Genomic DNA, 24,567 nt, shown 5'->3' with positions numbered 1-24,567 from the left:
TGGTGTAACTCCAACATGTAATTTTGAATGGATGGAGGAGGGAGAGAGGGAATGAGTGAGTGAATGAATGAATGAAGACAGAGGGGCAGGAGGTGAGCACATTTCCTGCCTCAGTGAAATCCCTGTTGCCCAGTGGTTGTCTGTGTTCCCGTGTGTGCTTTGCTTCAGAACGTGGGCTTGGGGGCTTGCCCTCCCCTTTCTCCCTGCCCCCCCCCCCCCGAGTGACCACCATCCCACTGTCTGGCCATCACCACGTTTCCCCTCACTTTATACTCTGGGGCTCTCCGAATCTTAACAGCGTGTGATTCTTTCACGTGTTCTTCCTACAAAGCACGAAGTAGCTTCAGTTTTTTTATAGTAAGTGAACAGAGCCCCGGCTCTGCCATGAAGACAGAACAGCTCCTTCTGAAAGTGAAGAAGAGAAAGATGAAAACCGCTTCTAGTAAATTTGAGATGCTAATCTTGAAATGCCCCCAGTGCTCTTCTGCCGAGATTCCACACAGAATAAACCATGCAGACAACTGCCAGCCTCCGCCCTCAGCCCTCTCCGATTCTCCTTGTGCGACTCTCTGGGAAGGCGTACACAGCACGGGGTCGTCTCTCCCGGGGAACTCACTGCTGTTTCCTCTTTCCTGTTTTGAACAGAAAGTTTCTTTACTGTGTGGGTACAGCATGTAGAGCATATTCTTTGGCATCACATAAATATTTACTTCATGTTTAAAACTCATGTCATGAAGCATTTATTCCACTTGAAAATATTAATAACCTTTTTTCCTTATGGCGAAGAAAAATAAAAGGCATTGGTCCTTTTGATTTTTAGTACCTAGTTTTTTGGGGTTTTTTTCTTTTCTTTTCTTTTTTGGTTTGGTTTTCCATCCACTTGTCTTGCATTTTTTCACCAGTAAGTCCATAAAATCAGGCCAGAGAATTATTGAGAGGGAAAATTAACTCCTCAGCGATGGAGTGGCCAAGGTTCTCATCTCGCCTCCGTTAGGAGCTCTCCCCAAGCCATGACCACCGTTGTCTGGAATATCATGGTAGTTCTTTGCTTTGTTAGTGGAGACCTAGTCTGTCAAGGACCAGAGAACAATAATTGAGAGAGTGGTCATGGGCCATCCCTCGTGGTAGGGAGTCTGTGCCCAGAATGGTGCCTGGCATCCAGTATCCATAGAGTAAACATTTTTAGATGGACAGTTTATTTTATACCCGTCAGAAATTTTCAATGTGTATTTTCGCTCATATGTTGTTTGAGTATATTCATCTTTTTCTCATTTTATATACATACTATATACACGTTTCTTAGTTTTCCTATTTATTATTTCTCGGTGGCCTTAGCATTCTACTTTTTTAAAACGGCAGCATTAAATTCTGTTCTGTGGGTGTATCATGAACTAATTGGTCCCCTTTGGCTTCCTTTTCCAAGTCTCTGGATGAGAGCAGAGGTGGATGTGTGAAGAGGTGGGTGGGCAGCAGTGGCAGTTGACTTCCATACAGTCGGGTACAGGTGGGACCCAGGCTGTTCCGCCATCCTTGGGAGGCAGGACCGGATGGGCCAGGGTGGGAGTTCCTGAACCGACATTTACTGTTTGTTAGCTGTATGACCTTCAACAAATCAGTTATTTAAGCTCTTGAAGGCTTGGTTTCTTTGTAAGTCGAGAATAATAACCACTCCATGGTATTAGAGGATGTATGTAAGTTGCCTATAAATCTCATGTATTTTGAAACAGTACCTCCTGTATATGTAATAGTACCTCGTGGATATGTAACAACACCTCATGGATATGTAATAGCTCCTCATAGATATGGAACAGCACCTCCTACATATACCTCATGTATATGTAAGGGCACCTCATGTATATGTAAGGGCACCTCATGTGTACACCGAAGTAAGGTGCTTAGAATGGTACCCAGCACATGGCAGGGGCCCCATAAATTGTAGCTGTTATTTTTCAGCTTCTGAATATCTCAGGTTTGACAGTTTCTTAGACAAAAAAATACCAGGATGGTTGAACTGTTTTTTTCGTGTTGTGAAATTACCTGCCTTTGAGGACTGGATTCATTCTTTGCTTGGATTCTAAGAAAAGCCTTCCGAGGAGGTCCCCAGCCTTTTCTCAAATCAGTTATGTTTCTTATTGCTTTTGTTCTCGAGCTGAGTCAGTATTCCTTGCCCAGCCCAATCTTCCTGGCAGCTTGCCAAGTCTGAAGATGGAGTCATTTTTCTAAAGCCCCTAATGGATGGGGTGGGGAGAGAGAATGCTGACTCTCTTTTGCTCACAGGGACAGGTGTGGAACACCTCGAGGCAGCTGGGCCCCCACAGGGTGGGGCGATTAGGGGGTGTCATGCAGGGTTTGCAGGGCAGGGGGTGAGGCTGTTTCACGCCCCCCTCAGTAAGGTGGTGTCGTGTTGGCACCAGGAAGAAAAAGAAAGAAGCATACCAGTTTGGGGTTTAGGCTGAGCCGCTGAATTACCCTCTCTTGATAGATAGGAAAGCAGAAACCCAAAGAGATTGAATGCATTGGTCTAAAACACAAAGGAAGTTTGGGGCAAAGGCAACATTGGTCTGATCTCCTAGTGCCTAGTTCAACCATATTGGCAGAAAGAGGTCAAAAGAGGGAGGTCAGAAAAAATAAAGAAGACCCCACAGCATACTTGCTTGTGGAAAAAATCCCTGTGTGCCCTGAACATCAAGGGGAGGTGACTGTCCTGTGGTGAGGAATGACAGTGGTACCCAGAAGTTGCCAGTCATGCATATTGGTCAGCCTGGTTCAGGCTTCTGGGTCCAGGGTCTTGGGCAGGGTTGATCCTTGGGTTTGGCGGTCCTTGCTACACATACCCTGGAAGGAAGTGCTGGGATGCAGGAGTTCATAAGCCGGGCCTGTTAGAAAGTCCTTGCCAGATATTCTTAAACTGAAAGATATCCCGAGAGTGTGGAGGTGAAGGGTGTTTGTCGCCTCATGTAGGAAATGGTGTTCAGTCCTGTCAGGTCAGCTCCCTTTTTGTGCAAGAGGAGGTGAGGCGGGTGAGGGAGGAGATGGCAGAGCAGGGAGACCCTCGATGATCAGACTGGCATAGGATTTGGTTTCAGGAGCTGCCTCTCCCTTTGTCTGCCAGAGTTTCTCTGGCTGAGACGGGGTGGTCTCTGCCCAGGGAAAAGGGGCCAGGTGAGGTTGCTTCAACAGAGTCGTTAACTCCAAGATGTGGGCTCTTTCTGCTGCTTCCGCCACCTGCCTGCAACCTGGGGTAGATTCTTCTGCGCCTCGGGGCTGTAAGATACTCATTGTGTAAAAGCTCCCAGGAGTTTGAAGTTGATAGAGTAATGGAACCAAGCAGGCAACATGCCTAGAATGTTGTTAGAGGCTGAGGTAACAGAGGATCTATAGTTGCTCCAGAGGACATCTCTGCTTCACTTTATGCCTTGGCGAACTCTTGTCATTCTATCTGACAAATCTTCATTTCCACAGAAAGTCTCACAAAAGTTATCCAGCTTTTAGTGGGTCCCTCCCTGACTTGAGGTCACTCCTTATGCTGCATGGCTGATGCACCCATAAAACAAAGGATCTGGAAAGGGCCCGATGGGCTCTCTGGGAGGAAAGCCAGCCTGAGTTTTGCATCTGAGGCTGCTTCAAAAGAAGGGTCCCACCAGGTGGGCGTAGCAGGGGGCATCCGGTGCCGGCAGTGAGCATCCTTCAGAGCGGGCGTAGGGGGGCCAGGTCGGGGTAGCTCTTCCCTCAGTCCAGAAGCACCGGCAGCTTCGAGCTGATGAAATTTGTCCTGTCCCCCTTTGCACCACAACACCTAGCGCCCTCTCCTTGTTCCTACCCAGTAGCCCTCCACCTTCCACAGCACGAAGGATACTTAGGCACAGAGAAGTGCTTTTAAAAGTCACTAAAGGGCATTAGAGAACATTGTTTTCAAATACTACAGACAGTACACAAACCCATCATCCTCGTAGAGCATAATAATTCTTTTATGTTACCTTCAATCTGCAAGTTTGTTTTACACAGGTCTGTGTTCTTGCGCATTCTGTTTTTCCCGTATTATATCACATTTCCCCATGTGCCTACTTGGTCTTAACCCACCATTTTTAACTTGCTGTAGATGTAATATAATTTGTCAGACCATTCTCTTAATGTTAGTCCAGTTACTTCTGTTTGTTGGCCAAAATAAATAGCAATGTGGGTACATCTATGAGTATATAGCTATTAGTTTCTATTTAATTATTGACTTAGAGTGAATCCCAAATTTAAAGGATGTGACTCTTTTCTGTGGTGTTTGCTATTATTATAGTATTATTTCTGGAAATGTTACATCACATTGCACATGTATGATATGGATAATACCATTTTAAAACAAATTTGTTTATCAGGTTTTAAATGGTAAGTCGGTGGTATGTCAAGACTGCTCTTTGCATTTTAAAAATTCCTAAAAGAGTGAGTATTTTATAATTCCTATAAATTTTACATTCATTTCATTTACACAGTTATTTCTAGGGATCTTGATGGATATATTTGGATTTGTTGATACTTAGACCTCTGTGGTATTCTTGCCATTTAATGTGAAACTAACCCAGGTTGTGGAACATTCCAAAAGCCAACATCCTCGACTCTTCATAAATGTATCATAAAAAGGAAACAAAGCTGTTCTAGATTGAGAAGGCTAAAGAGACATGGCAACTAAATGCAAAGCAGGAGCTCTAAGTAGCTTCAGAAAAAATTTAAAGCCACAACAATTATAAAGGGCATTTTGGGGACGGTTGGAGAAATTTAAATATGAACCATTAGATAATGTCATACCAATGTTTAAGTGTCTTGACTCTGATAACTTTGGTTATGTAGGAGAATGGTTTTTGTTCTTAGGAGATGAAGGCTGATATATTTCGAGGTAAGGGTGTCACTGTGTTTGCAACCTTCAAATGGTTTAGTCAAACTATGTATGTTTGTATCGTGTTTTATATTACATATTAATAATTATAACATGATCATGTTATACTAATTATATTGTAATTATACTGTTCATGATATAAATAAATGTAATAATACATTATTAGCCTATATAAGTATAAAAATTATAGAAATTATTTACAGCGTATTTAATATATGCTATATTGGTTTTTATATCCACGTCTATATACATTTATAAATCTGTCACATTCATATCACACACTCACATACACACATGCTTGAGATGCATTACCCCATAGGAACTGCATTTTAATGGAGACCCTTGACAGCAGCAGAAAATGCTGAAGGGATCCGTTTCTGCTGGTGACTCCAAGCCCCGGCAGGGAGGTTCTGTGGGGCTGGGGAACCCTGGGGCTCCCCTCAAGATCTAGGCATGTGGGTGACAGGCACAGAGATTCTCTGGCTGGACCCTTGGCTCCCCTGTCGGGAGGAATGGGGGATGGGAGTATTTTCAGCAACTAGGGGCCCCATCCCCTTTCCCCTCTCCCCTGTCCTGCTGCTTGGCACATGGAGGGCGGGGAGGTTCCCATGGGGGGCATGAGGTTTACCTGTGTTTCCCTCCCCTGTAGCCTTCTGTTTCCCCACATCTTTGACGTTGAATCTCTCTTACAAGGCAGTGCACATGCACTCCGGGGCAGAAATTACAGAACCTTTTGGGGAAGTTCAGTCAGACAATCAGACCCCACTTAAGGGGAGTTATTCTTGGCTCTCTAACCTGCTCCCAGGACCGCCCCCTCACCCCCCCCCCCCCAGTGGTAAGCAGCTTCTCTTCAGGTGTGAGTACACACGACCGAGAGGTCTTTAAATGTCAGTTAAATTAACGGGTTTCTGTGTTAACGTATTAAATCAAAGTAAACGGAGTTTAGACCTTCGATTTGGTTGCTGGTCACCTCTGTAAAAAGTTGAGAAATGAGGCCCTCAGGGACACCTGTAACCCCCGTTCCAACAGGGCTCCCTTGAGAAAACTAGATTGGACTCCTCAGCAGTTTCACTGAAAATACAACTTCCCAGGATCAAATGACTAGTAAATTTGAGGGATTTATAAACCAAATTGCACCTTAAATGCATGAGGGGGCTGACTTACCATTTAAATGTGACCCGTGGTGAATCTGGTGAAGGCAGTTAGTTGAATGCCCGTCCTCGGGCCTCAGCTGCCCAGGCCTGGGGATTGGGATCTGGATTTTTGTAGATCAGGTTTGCAGCAAGGAAAGGCTACTGAATAGATTTATTTTTTTAAATTACTGTATCTTTTTCTGCTTCTAAAAATGGTAGAATATTCTGGATATAGTGAAAAATGGGCAGCAGAAATGAAAGTCACCCATCATTGCACAAATGGGTGATGATGACCAGATTTCTGTGTGTGTGTGTGTGTGTACATGTCTCTGTATTAAAACAGAGCTGGGACGTCCCCATGAGAATTTGGTCAGCTGGGCCTTGGTCCCTAGGTTGTGGCAAGGTGGGAGGTGGGTTTTCCATACTCCGTCTCTTTCCATGTCAGAGACTTTTTGAAATAATAAGCACCCGTTCAAAAGGGGACCCAGGCGGGCTGGGGGCGGGTGCAGAGAGGAGCGGCAGGCAGACCCCCATCTAGGTCATCAGGGTCTGTGCTGGGGATCAGCAGCTCTGCCTGTCTGCTTGGAGGCTGCTTCGCCTAAAGCCCCTCACTGGGCACGTGCTCCCCATTCTTGCCTTTCTCTTCCTCGTTTTACGTCCCTCCACCCCGACCCTGTCCTCATTGACAGACTGCCCTCGGATCCTACAGCTCCTGGGCTCACACAGGTGCCCTCCAGTGCAGGGAACCTTATTTCCAAAGAGGTCCAAGAGGAACGACGTTCCTCCCCACCCCAAGACTGACGCTGTCATGGTGGCATGTCAGGTGTGGGGATACTTGGGGGACACTTTCAGCTCCAGTGCATTTTCAGCGGCACCATGTGGGCGACCTTCCAGGGTCTGAACTAGCGCCGGGAACCGGGCCTGCCTTCCCTGCCCTCGGAGAAGCCAGAGACAGCTCAACTCTTACATCTGAGAGCCCCTTAGATGAGCACTTTGGGACCTTGCTGTTGGGAGAGTGGGCTGTCCCCCAGAGCAGCGGGTGGACTGTGTTAGCAGTGACTTCTCCCCTATTCTCTGGGTTAGAAGGGGCCCCACTGCTTAGTAGCTGTGTTAACAGAAACATGTTATATAAACTCTCTGTTCCTCAATTTGCACATCTGTGAAGTGGGGATATGATCAGTACCCTTCAAGAAGGGCAGCTGTAAGGATTCTGTGAGCACCTGCCGCAGAGTAAGCCCTCAGTAAGCGTTAGCCGTGAATCTCATTGTATTAGTCTGCTTGGGCTGCCGTAACAAAATACCACAGACAGAGTGGCTTCAACAGCAGAAATTTCTCTCTCCTAGTTCTGGAGGCTGAAAGTCTGAGATCAAGGTGCCAGCACGGTTAGCTGAGGGCTCCCTTCCTGCCTTGTAGATGCCCACCTTCTCTCTGTGTCCTCATAAGATAGTGAGTGAGCTCAGGTCACTTCCTCTTTTTGTAAGAGCACTAACCCCATCCTGGGAACCCCACTGTCATGACTGTGTCACATTGGCAGGTAGCGCATCACCATGTGAATGGGAAGCGGGGGGGGGGGGGGGGGGGGGGGGGGGGGCGGGGGGTGGACACAAACATTCAGACCATAACAATCATTATTATCATTTTTATTGTCATTTATTAGTGCTCTTGCAGGGCTTTCTGAGGCTTGGGGCGGCCTCTGATGTGGACTGAAGGAAGAAGTGAGGACAGTCCTTTTGTCTTCACGGAGGTCTTAAAGTCCATGGTGGTGGGTCTTGAGTCTTCTGGAAAACTGCTTTCACAGTGTTAGGTTTCCCTCTCCTTTAGACCTCCAGGGAAAGGTTCCTGGTTGTCCTAGTCTGGAAAGGGGAAAGGAAGAAAAGTCAGGTTTCTCTGAGCCGGGCAGCTGGGTACAGACTCCACAGCGTCCTGTGTTGTCAGCACTGTTACCCCATTTCCAGAGGGCCAGGCCCTCAGAGGCTCCAAATAAGGACACGCCAGCTGGCTAAGACCACGCTACTGAGAAGCTGCAATAAAATGTGAACCTTGAGCCTTTTGATCCCACACCCTTGCAAGGTGCAACCGGTACTGGGGAGAAAGGAGCAGCCACACCTGGAGCAGGACTGGGATTGGGATGAATTTGGGGGGTGCCGCTGGTACGGGAAACCAGCCTGGTCTGGGCCTTCCTGCCTCGCATGGTGCACCCTCACTGGGGTCGAGTGGTGAGGCTCAGACCCCGGAGTTCCTCAGCCAGTGGATGCTGCCCCCACGCCGCTCCCACTCTAGGCGCTGAGAGTGGGGTAGGAGGTCTCTTCCCAGGTGCACTAACTCAGACTGTGTTTTCTTCTCTGCTCTTGTCCTTCCCCAGCCCCTAAAGACAATGAAGAGCGTGTGTTCAGGGAGCGTATGCGGCCCAGGAAGCGGCAGGGGGCCGTCAGGCGCAGGGTGCACCAGGTCAATGGCCACAAGTTCATGGCCACCTACCTTCGGCAGCCCACCTACTGCTCCCACTGCAGAGATTTTATCTGGTAAGGCCCTCTCTCCCGGGAACCTCTAGTTAGGCCTTCCCTGAGGTGAGAAGTGGGGGAGGGGGTGTAGGACAATAGAAACTTTATTTTTAAAGTGCTGATGGGCTTTATTTCTTTTTTACTTGATTGCAGAAGACTTTTCTGGAAGGCTAAGTGAGTGTTTAGTGCCGGGGGGGGGGATGGTAAATGGAAAAGAATGGTGACTTTATACTTAGGATCATATCATATATCATGTTTAACAAGTTAATATTTTATAACCAACAGTGGTATATTGTGATGTATTTTTTTAAGAATCCTTATCTTTTAGAGACACAAGCTTAATTATTTAGAAATGAAATAATGTGATGTCTGGGATTTGTTTAAAAATGATCCAGAAGGGGGCGCCTGGGTGGCTCAGTCGTTGAGCATCTGCCTTCGGCTCAGGTCATGATCCCAGGGTCCTGGGATTGAGCCCCACATCGTGCTCCCTGCTCAGCGGGGAACCTGCTTCTCCCTCTCCCACTTCCCCTGCTTGTGTTCCCTCTCTCACTGTGTCTCTCTCTGTCAAATAAGTAAATAAAATCTTTTTAAAAAAATGATCTGGAGGGAGGGTAGAGGGGCTAGGGATAGAGATGAAATAAGACCAGCCATGTATTATCATTGTTAGAGCTGGGTGATCGGTCCCTTACATTTATCTCCTTATTTTTGTATACATACGAATTTTTCCATTATAAAGCTTAAAAAATAACTTGATTGCCAGTATCTGTAATTCAAAGCAGTTCCTAATAACTGTTGGAACAGTGGGCATCCTAGTGGTGCTACTAGGATGCCCAGATTTCAGAGGAGCGAGAGAGCAGTCTTGGCTGGAGTGCTCAGGGAGGGCTTCCTGGAGAAGGTGGCATTTCTCCTTCCATGATGACTAGGATTTTGATAGGCAAAGACAGGTAGGTTATAGGCCTTTTTGGGAGGTGGAGAAGGATAAGGAGCACTGGCCTTGGGTATCAGAGGGGGAATTTAAATGAATGCCTACCATGTGCCAGGTTCTTCCGTAGGCACTGAAAATATCCAATTAAATGGTTCCAATGTCCTACAAGCTATGTATTATTAAAGCCACTCCACTAACAACAGTACTGAGACTCAGAAAGGAAAACAAGACTAGTGTGACGTCCTCCAGCTAGGAAGTGTCAGAGACCCAGTTCCATCCCTGGTGAACCCAACTGAAAGCTTTTCCTGACCTCTCACCAGCCTTTCTGGCAACCTCTCTGAGCTCTTGAACTTTGCCGACACACTTGGATCCTGTGGGGGAGAATGTGTGAGGCCAGTCTGCAGCATGAACCAAGCCAAGAACCATTTGAATTAGGGTTTGAATTGCCAAGGTGTCCAGGAGTGGCTTGTCTTGTCCTCGTGGTTTCCCACAACTAGTCACTGAGGTTGGCATGGACATCTGAGGCGGTACAGCTCAGAGCGCCCTCCACCTGATGGAAGCAGATGTAATGCCCCACTTCCACCACGGATACATCTCACCCCCGGGGCTGCTTCCACTCTCTGACCTCCGTTTTCTGTATTTCCGTCATGAATTGTGTGTTTGGAGGGAGTAGGTTGTGAAAGCCGAGATTTATGGATTCAGGTCTCCTCTCAGCCCATGGAGAACACCACCGGGTTCTTGGCTTCCTGTGGCGCAGCCCCCCAGTGACGTCTGGCTGCTCCCACTGGGCTGGAAATGGCGGATTGCCCCCTGGCCAGTTGGTGGTGGTGCTGACAGGGCCCAGGCCAGGTTGGTTGGATTGTTCTGTGTCCATGTTGACCCTAATCCTGCCCCAGGGGAGCCTACACCTGCCAGGGAAGGAATCTCTGCCATTGGTCTTGACCAAACAGTACATTGAACCCCTAGGCCTGGCCACAGGCTGACCTAGAACCCTTGACTGCTTCAGGAATGTCCAGGGAATGTGCCTGTAAGCAATAGCCCTCCTGCGTGATGACCCACAAGGAAGGGCACGTTCAACTAATCAAGACTTGCCTTGAGCAAGCAGTCTTTGTGGCTTTCCAGAACACTAATGGCCCCACTGGAATGGCTGTTGGTCTAGGAAACCAAGCCCTGACATTGACCCAGGCCTTGTACCCGTTCCAAGCACTGGGTCTACCCTCTGTTGTCCCTGAAGGAGTTTTTGTTTTTGTTTTTAAGATTTTATTTATTTACATGAGAGAGAGAGCACGAGCAGGGGTAGGGGCAGAGGGAGAAGCAGGTTCCCCTCTGAGCAGAGAGCCCAACACAGGGCTCGATCCCAGGACCCTGGGATCATGACCTGAGCTGAAGGCAGACGCTTAACTGACTGAGCCACCCAGGCGTCCTGAAGGAGTCATTTTAAGACACTCTGCAAGTAGGAGTGAAATCCCACTGCTACCTGGATTCCAGTCTACTTGGTGCATCGTGGTTCATGGCCAGAATGGGGTGGCTTTGTGTGGTTTTCGATCTACTAAAATTTATTAAAAGAATTCTGTTGTATTCTTCTTTTCAGGGGTGTCATAGGAAAGCAGGGATACCAATGTCAAGGTAAGAGGCATTGTATGAACTGAATGCTTGGGGCCCACAGGTCTGTCCAGATCAGTGACACTCCTAGGAAGCGTGTGCCGGGTCTGATGACATTTAGAGGCTCTATACAGTTTGCATGCTCTAGTCCCTCTCTGAGAAGCAAGACCCTGCTTTTTTTTTTTTGTCCCTGCTTGGCCGTGCCTCCTGTATCCATATATGGGAGTACCTTGTGGGCACCTGTCTCCGGCTGTCCCAGGGGTCTCTGCACCTTTCCCAGTGATCCACAACCATTCAAAACCCTTCGAAGGCCCCTCTCTTCCCTGAGCCAGGCTCCGTGAATCCTGTAAGCCCCCTCCCTCTCTCACTCCCTGAAGAAGTTCCCTCACCTGCTCGGTTCAGTCCTATCACTGTGGTCCTTGCTGATTCTCTCTCTCTCTCTCTCTTTTTTTTTTTTTTTCTTTTTGTCTCTACTGTGGAATCATTATTAGCTCTTCAATGTTGAAGACTCACTTGAATTTATTGCAGTTTGTTTGTTTCAGTTCTTTGACTAAAATGCAAGGTCAGGTTGTCCAGGATTGGAGGGTGGATGGGTGCTGTGGTCAAGGTTTCTCTGTGGTTAGAGCTGGGAGACCGTTCCATCTCCTCACCCAGCCCCTGGTTAAGTTGGGGCTCACCCCTGGGGGACCTGAGTAGGTTCTGTCAGACATGGCCATGTCCTTGAGGTAGCATGTGTGCAGATAGTTGCTTACCTCTTCGGCCGCCGCTGCTCACACTGCCCCAGGACACTGAAGACAGGACAAAAATGTTTTAAGAACTCCTGTGCCACAAAACACCCATTCTCCTGCAGCAGTGCTCCCCGTCACGCCCGCCAGCCCTGACGTGATGTGGGCTGGAGAACAGGACCGCTGCAGTGCCTTTAATAGACCCGCTTCACAGAAGGGAAACTGTTCCCTGACGTTGGCATACAGAAGCGGGGAAATTGATCGGTACTTCTGGAACTAGAGAAAACTGCTGATGCCCTCTGGGTATAAGTGGTACATTCTCCTGCAGAGCATTTAGGAAACCCTAATGGCCCTGATGGCAGGGTGTTCTGAAATGACTTAGCCTGCCGGGCCTCAGCCAGGGTCTTTCTGTAAGACTTGGGGACAGGAGAGGCATGGCTCCCCACATCCCTCCACTGAGACCCGAATCTCGGGGTGGAAGCTTTCTGCCCCCACTTGTTGCTCAGCCTTCCCATTTTTGCTGTTTCAGTTTGCACTTGCGTGGTCCACAAGCGATGCCATGAGCTCATAATTACGAAGTGTGCTGGATTAAAGAAACAGGAAACTCCCGATGAGGTAAATATTTATAACATTGAAATTCGGGGGTTTCTTCCCTGCCACTTCCCACCCCCCTCCCCTGCCTCCTCTGTGGTTCCTAAGAAACTCCTTATCTCTCCGAGATGCCCTGGCTTTCTCCGTTGTGTTGATCAGAGTTAAGGGAGTTGTCCACAGTGGTCTAATGAACGACCGTGGCTCAGAGCCAGTGTCACGTCTGTGGCTCTTAGGCCAAGAGCCTCTCGATCCCAGAGCTAAAGCCCGCGAGGAAAATGTGAATCGCTTTATGTCATTATCTCCTTGGAAGAGTGACATTGCTAAGTGACCTGTCACTGGCTCCACACCGCTCATAGACAGGGAGAGAGACACAACACACAAGCGGGAGCCTTGTCTTTATGAGGTGATGGCGGAATGGAGAGGAATTAGCAAACCCAAGAAACCCTCAGGAAGCAGGAGTAACCACAGTAGTAACACCAGCCGACATTCATGGGGTCCTTGCCGCATGTTGATTGAAGTACTTCATCAAACAGCATTTCATCTCGAAACGGCCTTAATGAGAGCTATGTGATGATCGTCTTCATTTTGCAACAGGGAGAGTGGAAGCACAGAGAGGTCATGTTAGCTTGCCCCAGATCACACAGCTAGGGTGTGGGAGAGCCACATTCATACCCAGGCAGTTTGTTCCATAGAGTCTGAGCCCTTGACCGCTGGACTTCGTTGTCTCTTACTCTTCCAACCTGGTATCGGCTTGACTCCTAGGGGAGCTGCTAGGGGTAAGGAAGCGAGACAGTTCACTGGTGAAGGTGGGTTTCTCCTAACTGAGCGACTGGGAGGAGAGTGTGAGGGTGAGGGTGGGTGTTACCTGTGTTCACAGCAGTGGATTTCAAAGGCCTGCTTTGAATTCTTGGTGAAAAAATAAGTACTGTATAATCATAGGGCATTAGAATAAGGGGGGGGTCAGAGAGATGCTAGGTAAGTTTAGAATCAGGTGGATTTATAATTTGGCTTCCAAAAGGAGTAACTCACAGGACCTCTGCTACTTAAAGATAATTCACCCAAGTGGCATCTTGGCATCCGAAGTATTTCCTATCTTTTATCTCCTTTCGCTTTCACGCAGTCTCTGAAAAGCAGTGAGGGACACAGCCTGGATGGAACTTTCCATGTCCCTGAGGGGCAGGCAGCCCAGAGCACCAGAGTTGTTTGCCGGGCTCTGCTGTCATGGTGGGAAACTGCAGGTGCTCGCCACCCAGGCCTCCTGGCTCCTGGGCCAGGGTCCAGACCCAAGTACATTGTCACGCTTGCTACTTGGGCAAGGAAAGGCAAGGCAGGTGGCTGGCTTGCTGTGTGTCTCCATTCTGTCCTGTGGACATTCTCTGAGCGCTCCCTCTGTGCCAGATACTGTGCCATGTCCCACGGAAACAAAGAGGAACACATCTCTGGGGTTTCTCCCACTGTGAGCCCTCTCCGGTCTCTAAAGCTCTGCCGTATCCCTTGGGGGAAAAGTCCCAAACCAGTCCATGCCCTGCAGGTTAGAGGGTTGAGGTGGGAAATACCCCCTGAACAGCTGAGTCTGTGACCGAGTGCTTTCTGATTGCCTTTCCTGGCCTGTTGGCTGTGAATCGAAGTCACCAGCGAGGTGTGTGCCCAAACGTAGCATGTGTCCCAAGGGAGAGAAATTGCCAAGGATTGAGGATGGTGGCTGTGGGTTTCTCTGCCTTGTGGAATTATTGCCTGTCCTGGGGCTCACAGGGCCAGGCTCCTGGAGCATTGGTGTACCGCCAGCAGGGCAGGGCGATGGACGAGCCCTCTGCCGGGTCCTGCACGGCTGGGGAGCCTCCTTTGAGCTCATTTCTTCCTGTTAACTCCTGCCTGTGCACACAAGCATGCACACCCTAGATACACGGAGCTCTAAGCACCGGGTGTCTGATGTCTTCCTGTTATTAGATGCTCTGGAGCTTTTGCACCACAAGCACCCAGCTGCTGTTCTCTCCCTGCTTCGTGCCTATGGGTTAGCGCTGAGCACATGCCTCTCCCCGAGCTTCCAAGTGTGGTGACCCCGGAAGGCTCTCCTTTGTATCACCTTCCTCCCTTCTTTTCTTAACCTTCCGGTTCTGTCTTTCTGCTCTTTTCTTCCTTCTCATGACCTCTGCATTGGTCTCACTCGCCCTTGTCCCCGGGTCTTCGCCACAGAGCGGTGTGTGCACGTGGCTACCTGTGTGCATGCGGCCCTTGTGCTTGTTTTCACAGCCTCCGATTCTGTGGCTCTTGCATGCTCCCTGGCGTCCTCCCACGATTCTCCGATACCTTATAGTCCTTGGTGTCCCCAGCTGAGGGTCACACAGCTCTCCCCGAACCTCCGAGTTCCTGGACACTCCCCTACCTCTTCACCTTTCTCCATCACCCATACCCCTGTGAGGCTCTTCCTGCGACCCCCGAGTCTGTTCTTAGTGTGGGTCCATCACGTCTTCGGCATTTGCAGGAAAAGAATGGGAACAACGATCCATACCCTTCAGGGTGAGCAGGCAGATGTAGAGAAGGAGACCCAGAAAGGGGGACCACGCCGATGACCCCTCGCTTCTGTGTGTCTCGTCCCCCTCACAGCCCTGTGACGTTAGGTGCGACGAGGCTGCCATCCTTGTTTGCCAAATCAGGAATCCGAAGCCCCAAGAAGTCAGGAAACTCCCAAGACCTCACATGTGGTTGGCGGCAGACCCAGGCCGACAGATCAGAATACCTGGACACCCCCTCCCCGCTCCCCCCCGCCGCCCCCGTCCTTCCCCATCCACCTTACCGCTTTCTCTTTACTCCTTTGAAATAATCCCTAAGTGACAGCCCGGTGGTGAAAAGGCCTGGGCTCTGAATTCACACTCGTGGGCATCAAATTCTGCCTCTGCTGCTCATCAGCTTACAGGTGTGCTTCTTAATCTCATTGTGCCTCAATTTCCCCAGCTATAAACTCAGGCCAACAATGGCACCTGCCCCGCAGGGTGCTGGGGAGGTTTAACTGCGATGGTGGTGCCTGGCCTGTGGGCAGTACCCATACCTTCCTGCCCTTAGTGCTCACCGCTCTGGATTAGCAGTCTTCACCACAATTATTGTCTGTCCTAACTGATGACCTGCAGTTTCCACAGCTGTGCTGGGCCTTTAGGGTATTTATAGAATCTGTCCACCATCAAGCTGCTGAAAGACAGCCCTGTGTGGCCTCCAGGCACAAAGCAGCACTGAGAAACACACGGTGACATCTCATGAACAGCCAAAATGTGAGAAGTAAATTGAGTGTCATGTGCCATGAGAGGTGGAAGCCCACGGGCCTGGCCTCTCAAGGTCCAACAGAGAGGCAGAGAATGAGCTAAGGGCATCCGGGGCAAAGGCCCCAGGAGGTTCTCTGCACCTGGTTTCTCGGGGCAGCTTTCAGAGCCAAGCTCCGACCTGCCCCCTTCAGTGGCCAGGCCTTCTGGGAAAGCTGGCCTGTAGGAGCTCTGGCAGTAAGCAGGCCATGGTGTGAGCGAGCTTGGCAGTGACCCTGTGTTTTGCCATCCCTGCAGGTGGGCTCGCAGCGGTTCAGTGTCAACATGCCCCACAAGTTTGGTATCCACAACTACAAGGTCCCCACCTTCTGCGACCACTGTGGGTCCTTGCTCTGGGGCCTCTTACGGCAGGGTTTGCAGTGCAAAGGTAAGGCGCTCTGGGCCCTGCCCTTGTCCCGCTCCCCCCCCACCCCCACTCCCGTGTCCCTTCCATCTCCTCTTTTTTGAAAACTCTTTGTTCCCAGAGCCTCCCCAAGTAAGTTCCAGGTTTGGCCAGAGGACTGAGCACAAGCCCTTGTTAAGCTCTCATTAGTTACTCGTGAATTTGTTCAGCGGTCTCTGTGTAGAGAGTGGCCAAAGAAACTCCGTGGAGGGAACGCCGGGAGGGAGGTGTGCTTCCTCCATCTTTAAGACCGTGAGCAAGCTGGGGGAGGGGGGGTGATTTGAGTCTGTAAAAGTGGATAAATAATTTAAGGAAAAGATACACTGGAGCAGAAGGGAAGCATATTTCTGGAGTTAGGCCCTGAAATAAGTAATGGGTATCCTTCTGTCACAATCCGTGGTTCCGAGCTTACTCTGAGAAGGAGCCATGCTAGGGCGCTGTCCCATACGAAATCTTATTGATCCCACACAGACCTGTTATGTAGGTGATCTTATTCCCCTGACCCTGAGGCTCAGAGACTCAGTGACTTGTTCACGTTGCACCACTTAGTAGCAGAAATAAGGTTTGAACCTTGACTCTTGAGTCTCAGGTTCCTTCCTCTGTTTCCGGCTGCCCTGCTCATGAATTGTCTTCAGCTCAGATGAGACGGGTAACAGCACGTGATGTTATGGAAAGGCGGGCACATGCTCTGGGGGCCTGAATGGGGTGCTTCCATGAGCTGGTCCAGCTGGCACGAAGAGTTGGACATCCACGAACTGTTGGGCCGGAATATCGCATGGCTTTGTACTGACTATATGACTAATAAATTCCCATTGTGGAAAAATTAGAGAGGTCAAGTATAAAAAGGAATCCTGAGGCCATGAACAGATTGGTCATTGAAGGGATCCCAATGTGAAATTATGACGATTAGAAATAAAGTTTGTAGCTGCAGAGAGAATGAAGAGAGGGAGAGTGACTAAAGAGATAGTGAGGAGTAATTTATTGGATGTGTGACCAGATCCACCTGGGGTCTTGGGGACACTATTCTCTGAGAGAGGAGATTCGAGAGGTTGGAGGCAAAGGCAGTGGGGCTGAGTTAGGGCCATGCCAACCCTGAGGTGCCTGTCTGAAATCTCCATGGAGCTGTCTGGCTGTTGGGCGCTCTCATTGAAATTCAGGGGGAGGTCTACACCGAGCATTCAGACTTGGGGTTTGCCCATGTAGTAGTTAAAGATATAGCAGGCAGCGGTTGAAGCTGTAAAGCTGATGTCCTCCCCAGAAGTGCCTTCACTGTGGGGAGAAAAGGTAACACCCTGAGGTTTAGGGGAGGAAGGTGACCGGCATTCAAGGACAGGCCTGCATATGCAATGGGAGCACCTCAGAAGTGGGAGGAGAAGTCTTGAGGGATGGCGCCGTGGAAGCCAAGAGAGTAAAGAGTAGATTAAAAGATGTTTAAAGGAAGTGATAAGTGGTGCCAGATGCTTCCAAGAGGTCATTGAAAGTAAGAAGTGGAACACGGGATTGGATTTAACTACTAGGAGGTGACTAGTGACCTCAACAGGAGTGGTCTTGGCGGGATGGAAGGCCAGCTACGCTGAAGCAAAATGGAAGATAAATTACTCTCGCAGAATGTTTCTCTAATGAGGGAGAAGACCATGAAAAAGGAGAGATTAGTGAGCCAGGAAAGAGAGGGTTGGGCCTGGGGGAGAAAGATGGATGCCCCGTCCTCCCAGCTGGAGGGAAAGCCTCGAGACCAGGCCTGGACGCAGATACGTGTCCTGCGTCAGGGACAGGAGGTGAGGGGATAGAGGATCCTCTAAGTTCTGGATCTGTTGGGGGCATTGCTAGGAGAGTCCCCTGGTCTCCTGAACTGGGAGATCCCTTTTGGAGTCGAGGTAAGAAGTGGGTGTGGACGCTGGGGTCGGGGGGGTAAAGGTTGGAAGTGGCTGTGCGGGGAGCTAAGGGCACCCTGACTTGGGGCAGGAGGAGGTGCTGACTCTGGGCACATCTGCCGTCCTGGGCCAGCTGCCCAGACGTTCAGACCTCCCTGTCCAGTGTTCTGGTGCATGAACCTGAAGCAGGGCCCACCCGAAACCCTTTGACGCTAAGTGACCTTAAAACAATGGGAGAGAGGTTGTGGAGAAAGGGGAACCCTCTTATGCTGTTGGTGGGAATGCAAGTTGGTACAGCCGCTTTGGAAAACAGTGTGGAGGTTCCTCAAAAAGTTAAAAATAGAGCTACCCTATGACTCAGCCATTGCACTCCCGGGTGTTTACCCCAAAGACACAGATGTAGTGAAAACAAGGGCCGTATGCACCCCAACGTTCCTAGCAGCAATGTCCGCAATAGCCAAACTGTGGAAAGAGCCGAGATGCCCTTCAACAGACGAATGGATAAAGAAGATGGGGTCCATATATACAATGGAATATTACTCAGCCATCAGAAAGGATGACTACCCAACTTTTACATCAACATGGATGGGACTGGAGGAGATGATGCTAAGTGAAATAAGTCAAGCAGAGAAAGTCAATTATCATATGGTCTCACTTATTTGTGGAACATAAGGAACAGCATGGAGGACATTAGGAGAAGGAAGGGAAAAATGAAGGGGGGGGATTAGAGGTGGAGATGAACCATGAGAGACTATGGACTCTGGGAAACAAACTGACGGTTCTAGAGGGGGTGGGGTGGGGGGATGGGTTAGCCTGGTGATGGGTATTAAGGAGGGCACATACTGCATGGAGCACTGGGTGTTATACGCAAACAATGGATCGTGGATCACCACATCAAAAACTAATGATGTATTGTGTGGTGACTAACATAATAAAATTTAAAAAAATAAAATAAAACAATAAAACAGTGGGCGAGGAGGAAATAAACGGAGCAGGACTCCCGAGTGTTGTTAGCGGAGGAGTGATGCATTAGAGGAAGGTTGAGAGGGGCTGCCGGGAAGCGCAGAGCCTGCTTTGGATGGGACCCAGATGAGGCCATGTCTGGTTTTCAGTAACTGTATTAATGATTGATCTATCTAGGGAATCTAAATGAAGGTACTGTCATCTCATAAATATTGACATTTTAAGAAAGCAGCCCAGACGCCTGGATGTTGCTGCCAGGGCTGTGGGGTCCCTGGATGACCCTGGAAGAAGGCAGGGCCCAGGGATGTGTCTTCAGCTGTTTTGGCAGGCAGCACTCTGATGTCTGCTCAAGCAAAGGCGGGGAGAGTGAGGCCACCTGTTCCCAGGATCCCAGGGCAGCGGGAAGGAGGCGGGCCACACAGAATGTGAGGCCGAGGCTGTTCAGAACGCAGGGTCCCCAGTACACGGTGGCAGATCTCCTGTCTCCTGTTCCTCCGTTACCATGATGTGCTCACTTGCCCTTGCTCCTTTCCTACCCCCGCTACCTCTCCCCGACCCCTCAATTAACAGACTGTTTTTTAGAGCAGCTTTAAGTCCTACAGAAAAATTGAGAGAATTGTGCAGACATTTCCCATATACTCCCCCCGCCCCCACGTGCACACAGCCTCCCCACCGTCGGTGTGCCCCCACCCCCACCGAGGGGTACGTTTGCTACAGTTGCATGATGACAGGAATCCACCGTCATCCTACAGAATGCTTCCCCTGCCCCAGATCCGCCATGTTTACTTCTCTCTTTTGATCCTTTCTCAACCTCAAGTCTTTTTGCCCCTGTGGTGGAAAGGGGGACGTCAGAAGGGGCCGGCAGGAGCCAGGGCAGGGGCCCCTCTTGCCTGGGTCTGAGTCTGCTTCTGCTGCTATGATTGCTAAGGAACAGAACCCAAGAATTAGAGAGCTGCCCAGGGTCCTGAAGCATCATGTTCCTGTGGAGCGGGTGCTCTCCTCCCCCCCTACCCCGCCACCCCTGGCTCTGATCTGTGTTCCACGCCCTCTCCTGCTCTGGAACCCTCCATCGGGTTCCCACCTTTGCAGGGTCATGTTGCTTTGCTCCCCTAGGCTGGGGCCCCCGTCCCCTGGTCCATGGCTTCCGCTTTGTTGCCCGTCCCACTCCTGGGAATAGGGTCACATCTGGTTAGTGGAACAGTTCTTAAGAGCTTGGGTCTACAGGGAAGGATCCACAAGACTGTCTTGGTCACTTCCCTTCAGCCTCAGCTTGCCTGAGCCACCTGTGTTCGGGGGTTATGCACATACTCCTCTGAGCACCGTCCCTCTGAGGGCCAGGGAGAAGGCACATAATCACCGTGTTGTACTGGAGGGAGATGGAGAGCTGGAGAAAGTGGACGATGTGCACAAGGGGGTTACAGCCAGGGACCTGTGGGGACCCACCTGTGTCCTCTGGGCTGCCACCTCCCTGCCCACGGCCCGGAGGCACCAGGCCCTAGGAAGATGCTCGCAGACCATCGTTGCATAACCGAGATCCGTAGTCAAGGGTAGAAAAACGCCGGCAGAAACTGGCTCAAACCTTCAGATACCAGCATCTGTCACTAAGGCCCTGAGGCATTTGAATCCTTTCTGTTCTTCACTTTAACTGCGCTGCTTCCCCAACCTGACCTCACCTGCACCCTGAACCTCTCTAGGCCCTTTTGCACCTGTGTTTTATTTTTCCCATTGATACATGGAGTCAGTCCCCCTGAAGGGAAAGACACCCGAGACCTTATGGTTTTTGTTTTCTTCTAAAGAAGGTGAGTGTTTCTCACTTGCCTTATAGCCCACGTCCCGTTTCTCTTCCGCCCACCATCCCACACTCACGTCTCCAGCCCGGCCGCCCTGAAGCCCTCAGCACCGAGGGGCAAGTTTGCAGAAACCCAGGGCTCTCATACAGTTCACAGTGTGCCCTGTGGGGACCTGCGGAAGCCCTGGTGTTTTCTCGTCCCAGTGTGAGGTGGGCTCCCTGCTCCTGCCTGTCTGCTCGGATTACAGCTCTGTACCCAGGCAGGGCTGAAGGTACCCTGGGGAAAGGTCTGGCCTAGAGATTCCCGAAGAAGCCCCTTCCCAGTCCCCTGCCTTTCTTTGAGAGCCCGTTTTAATAACCACTGTGATCTGAGGCTGCTTTCGTGGAATAAGGGACCAGAGTATCACTTGCTCTCCAAGAAGGGATGAGGAAGGGGCCATTTTGTTGGAGGACCAATGACTTAGGGAGCTGTGGCCCATCGAGATCACGGGGTAAGAGTCTGGGAAGCCGTTCTGGTCCTGGTTGCATTATTGCCTGGCTGGGCAGTGGTAGGGAAGTCACTCTGGTCTAATCTCAGCTGCCCTCCTGTCTTCTGAGAACTAGAATGAGAATAATGAACTGAGTGATCTTAGCTGCATACTTCGTGCAGCTAAGTTTCCTTCCTTTCCCTTCCCTTCCCTTCCCTTCCCTTCCCTTCCCTTCCCTTCCCTTCCCTTCATATTAAGAAAACTATATGGCTCTCCCAGGGAAATAATAGAGTTTTTAAAAATAGAAAGCAAAATCTTTGAGGGGAAAAGAAAGAGTTTTAAAAGTAAAAAGTGAAGATGTCCGGAAGACCATTTCTGTTCTGCTGACCTGCCAACCCACACTATTTGTTTTGTTAGGACAGACAGGTTTAGCATTTTAACAGCAGAGGGCGCCAGAGGCCAAATTATATAGCTCTGTTGCCCTTGCTAAGAAATTCTTTCAGGTTGGTTGCTTTGTTCTTGTCCTTTCTGTCACCTCATGAGGAGGCAGAAGAAAGCATTCATGGGGCTGGTGGGCAGAAGTAGGTAAGGTAAGCTGAGTGTCAAAGGGTAGCTGCTGCTATGCAGAGTGGGACCGGGAATTTAGAACAGAGTGCTGGGAGCACATGGTGGGCCTGAGGATTTCCAGACATCACCAGCAATAATTCAGTGAATCAAGTCAGCACCATGGCTAGGCTGTGGTGGGGCTTTCTTATATGTTTATATTGTCTGAGAAAGGCCCCTCCTACCAGCATCCCTACCCTGCACCCTCATCTTTGGTCCTGTGGGCATCTTGAGCTCCATAGCTCAGCTGAGCCTTCCAAACCTGAGTTGGGGTGGGGGATGGTCTCTGCTGCTCCTCCCTCCAGGCCAATGACCAGACCATGTGGGGCCAGAAGGAAGTCCAGCCACTCCTCTTGGTTTCTTTCAGAAAAGTTTGTGTTGGTGTTTTTTAATAGACTTGAATTTTTGGAGAAGTTTAGGTTCATGGTAAAATTGAGGGGGAGGGTACAGAGATTTCCCATATACCCTCACCCTCACACACAGTTCCCCCAACTCTCAGCATCCCCCACCAGAGAGGTACATGTATTACAATCAGTGGACTTACACTGACCATTGTTATCACTCAGTTTACTTTAGGGTTCGATCTTGAGGTTGTACATTCCATGAGTTTGGACAAATATATAATGCCCTGTGTTCACCATTATAGTATCATACAGAATAATTTCACTGTCCTAAAAATCCTCTGTGCTCCACTGCTTCCCCCCAACCACTGGCAACTACTGAGCCTTTTACAGTCTCCACAGTTTTTCTTTCCCAGATGTCATATGGTTGGAATCATACAATATGGAGACTTTTCAGATTGGCTTCTTTCACTTAGCAATATGCATTTAAAGTTCCTCCATGTCTCTTCATAGTTCAATAGATCATTTCTGTTTAGTGCTGAATTAAGATTCCATTGTCTGGATATACCACAGTTTATCCATTCACCTGCTGATGGTCAACTTGGTTGTTTCTAAGTTTTGGTGATTATGAATAGAACTGTAAACATTAATTGGATGGTTCATATTCTTACTGTTGAGTTTTAAGAATTCTTTGCATATTTTGGATAACATTCCTTTATCAGATGTGTCTTTTGCAAATGTTTTCTCCCAGTCTGTGGCTTACCTTCTCATTCTCTTGATACTGTCTTTTACAGAGCAGAAGCCTTTAATTTTAATGAAATCCAGCTTATCCGTTCTTTCTTTCATTTATCGTGCCTTTGGGATTGTATTTTAAAAGTCATCACCATACCTAAGGTCACCTAGATTTTCTTCTACCTCCTAGGAGTTTCATAGTTTTGAATTTTATTTTTAGGTCTGTGATCCATTAATTTTTGTGAAGGGTGTAAGGTCTGTGTCTAGATTTGTTTTTGTGTGTGTCTGGATGTCTAGGTGTTCCAGCACCATTTGTTGAAAACTATCTTTGCTCCATTGTATTGCCTTTGCAAGATCAGTTGTATAATTATGGAGATCTCTTTCTGGCTCTCTATTCTGTTCCAAACCTCTGTTTGTCTACTCTTTCACCAGTACACACTGTCTTAATTTTTATACCTTTAGAGTAAGTCTTGAAGTCAGGTAGTCTCAGTCCTCCAGCTTTGCTCTTCTCAATATTGTGCTGGCTCTTCTGGGTCTTTGCCTCTCCATATAAAGTTTGGACTCAGTTTATCAATATCCACAAAATAACTTTATGGGATTTTGACTGAGAATGCCCTGAGAAGAACGGACATCCTAATAACACTGAGACTTCCTACCCATGAACGTGGAATATCTTTCCATTTATTTAGTTCTTTTTTTTTTCTTTCATCAGAGTTTCATAGTTTTACTCATATAGACTTTGTACATATTTTTTTAGTTTCAGACCTAAGTATTTCAGTTTTTTAGGTGCCAATATAAATATCATCATGTTTTTAATTTCAAATTCCACTTGATCATTGGTGGTATATATGAACATGATTGAGTTTTGTTTATTAGCCTTGTATCCTGCATCCTTGCTATAATCACTTATTAGTTTCGGAAGATTTTTGTCACTTCTTTGTTTTCTACATAGACAATCGTGTCATCTGTGAATAAAGGCAGTTTTATTTCTTCCTTTCCAATCGTTATACCTTTTATTTCTTTTTCTTGTCTTATTGCATCATCTTGTATTTCCAATAAAATATTGAAAAGGGATAGTGAGAGAGGGGATATCTTTGCCATATACTTAAAACTAGGAAGCTTCTAGTTTTCCATCGGTAAGTATGATATTAGTTGTAGATTTATTGTGGATGTTCTTTATTAAGTTGAGGAAGTTCTGTACTTTTTGGTTGCTAAGAGATCTGCTCATGAGTGGGTATTGGATTTTGCCAAATGTGTTTTCTGCATCTATCTATAGGATCATGTGATTCTTCTTCTTAAGCCTGTTGATGTGAAGGATTACATTAATTGATTTTCAAAAACTAATTTTGCATACCTGAGATAAATCCTACTTGTTTATGATTTATATTTCTTTTTATGCATTGTTGGCTTCAATTTGCTGGTATGTTGTTGAGGATTTTTACGTTTATATTCATGGCAGATACTGGGCTGTAGTTGTCTTTTCTTGTAATGTCCCTTCTGTTTTCATTTTCTAGAAGATATTATAGAGAATTGATATAATTTCTAATTTAAATGTTTGGTAAAATTCACCAGTCAACTCATCTGGGCCTGGTACTGTCTGTTTTGGAAAGTTATTAATTATTGACTGCTTTAATAGATATTGACCTTTTACATTATCTATTTCTTTTGTGAGTTTTGGTAGACTGTGTCTTTCAAGAATGGTTTTGCAGTATCCTGATAATTATGAGAAGTTGTGCTTTTATTTTCAAT

General features: G+C 48.4%; 1 protein-coding gene across 5 annotated transcripts in view; it reads left to right on the top strand.

The window, feature by feature from the left end:
- Nucleotides 1-24,567, top strand: part of PRKCE (protein kinase C epsilon) — a 474,803-nt gene that overhangs the window by 290,919 nt on the left and 159,317 nt on the right. For all 5 annotated transcript variants that reach the window (XR_003524573.1, XM_027621307.2, XM_027621310.2 and 2 more), the window contains 4 exons: nucleotides 8,378-8,537; nucleotides 11,033-11,067; nucleotides 12,298-12,383; nucleotides 15,908-16,037. Coding sequence is in view for 4 of the 5 variants with exons in the window: in XM_027621307.2 (XP_027477108.1) it covers nucleotides 8,378-8,537; nucleotides 11,033-11,067; nucleotides 12,298-12,383; nucleotides 15,908-16,037 (411 nt within the window). In the remaining variant the exon portion in view is untranslated. The remainder of the gene's footprint in view (nucleotides 1-8,377; nucleotides 8,538-11,032; nucleotides 11,068-12,297; nucleotides 12,384-15,907; nucleotides 16,038-24,567) is intronic.

This window comes from Zalophus californianus, chromosome 8, assembly GCF_009762305.2.
Source record: "Zalophus californianus isolate mZalCal1 chromosome 8, mZalCal1.pri.v2, whole genome shotgun sequence".
Taxonomy (NCBI): Eukaryota; Metazoa; Chordata; class Mammalia; order Carnivora; family Otariidae; genus Zalophus; species Zalophus californianus.
This window is presented reverse-complemented; position numbering and strand designations above follow the sequence as displayed.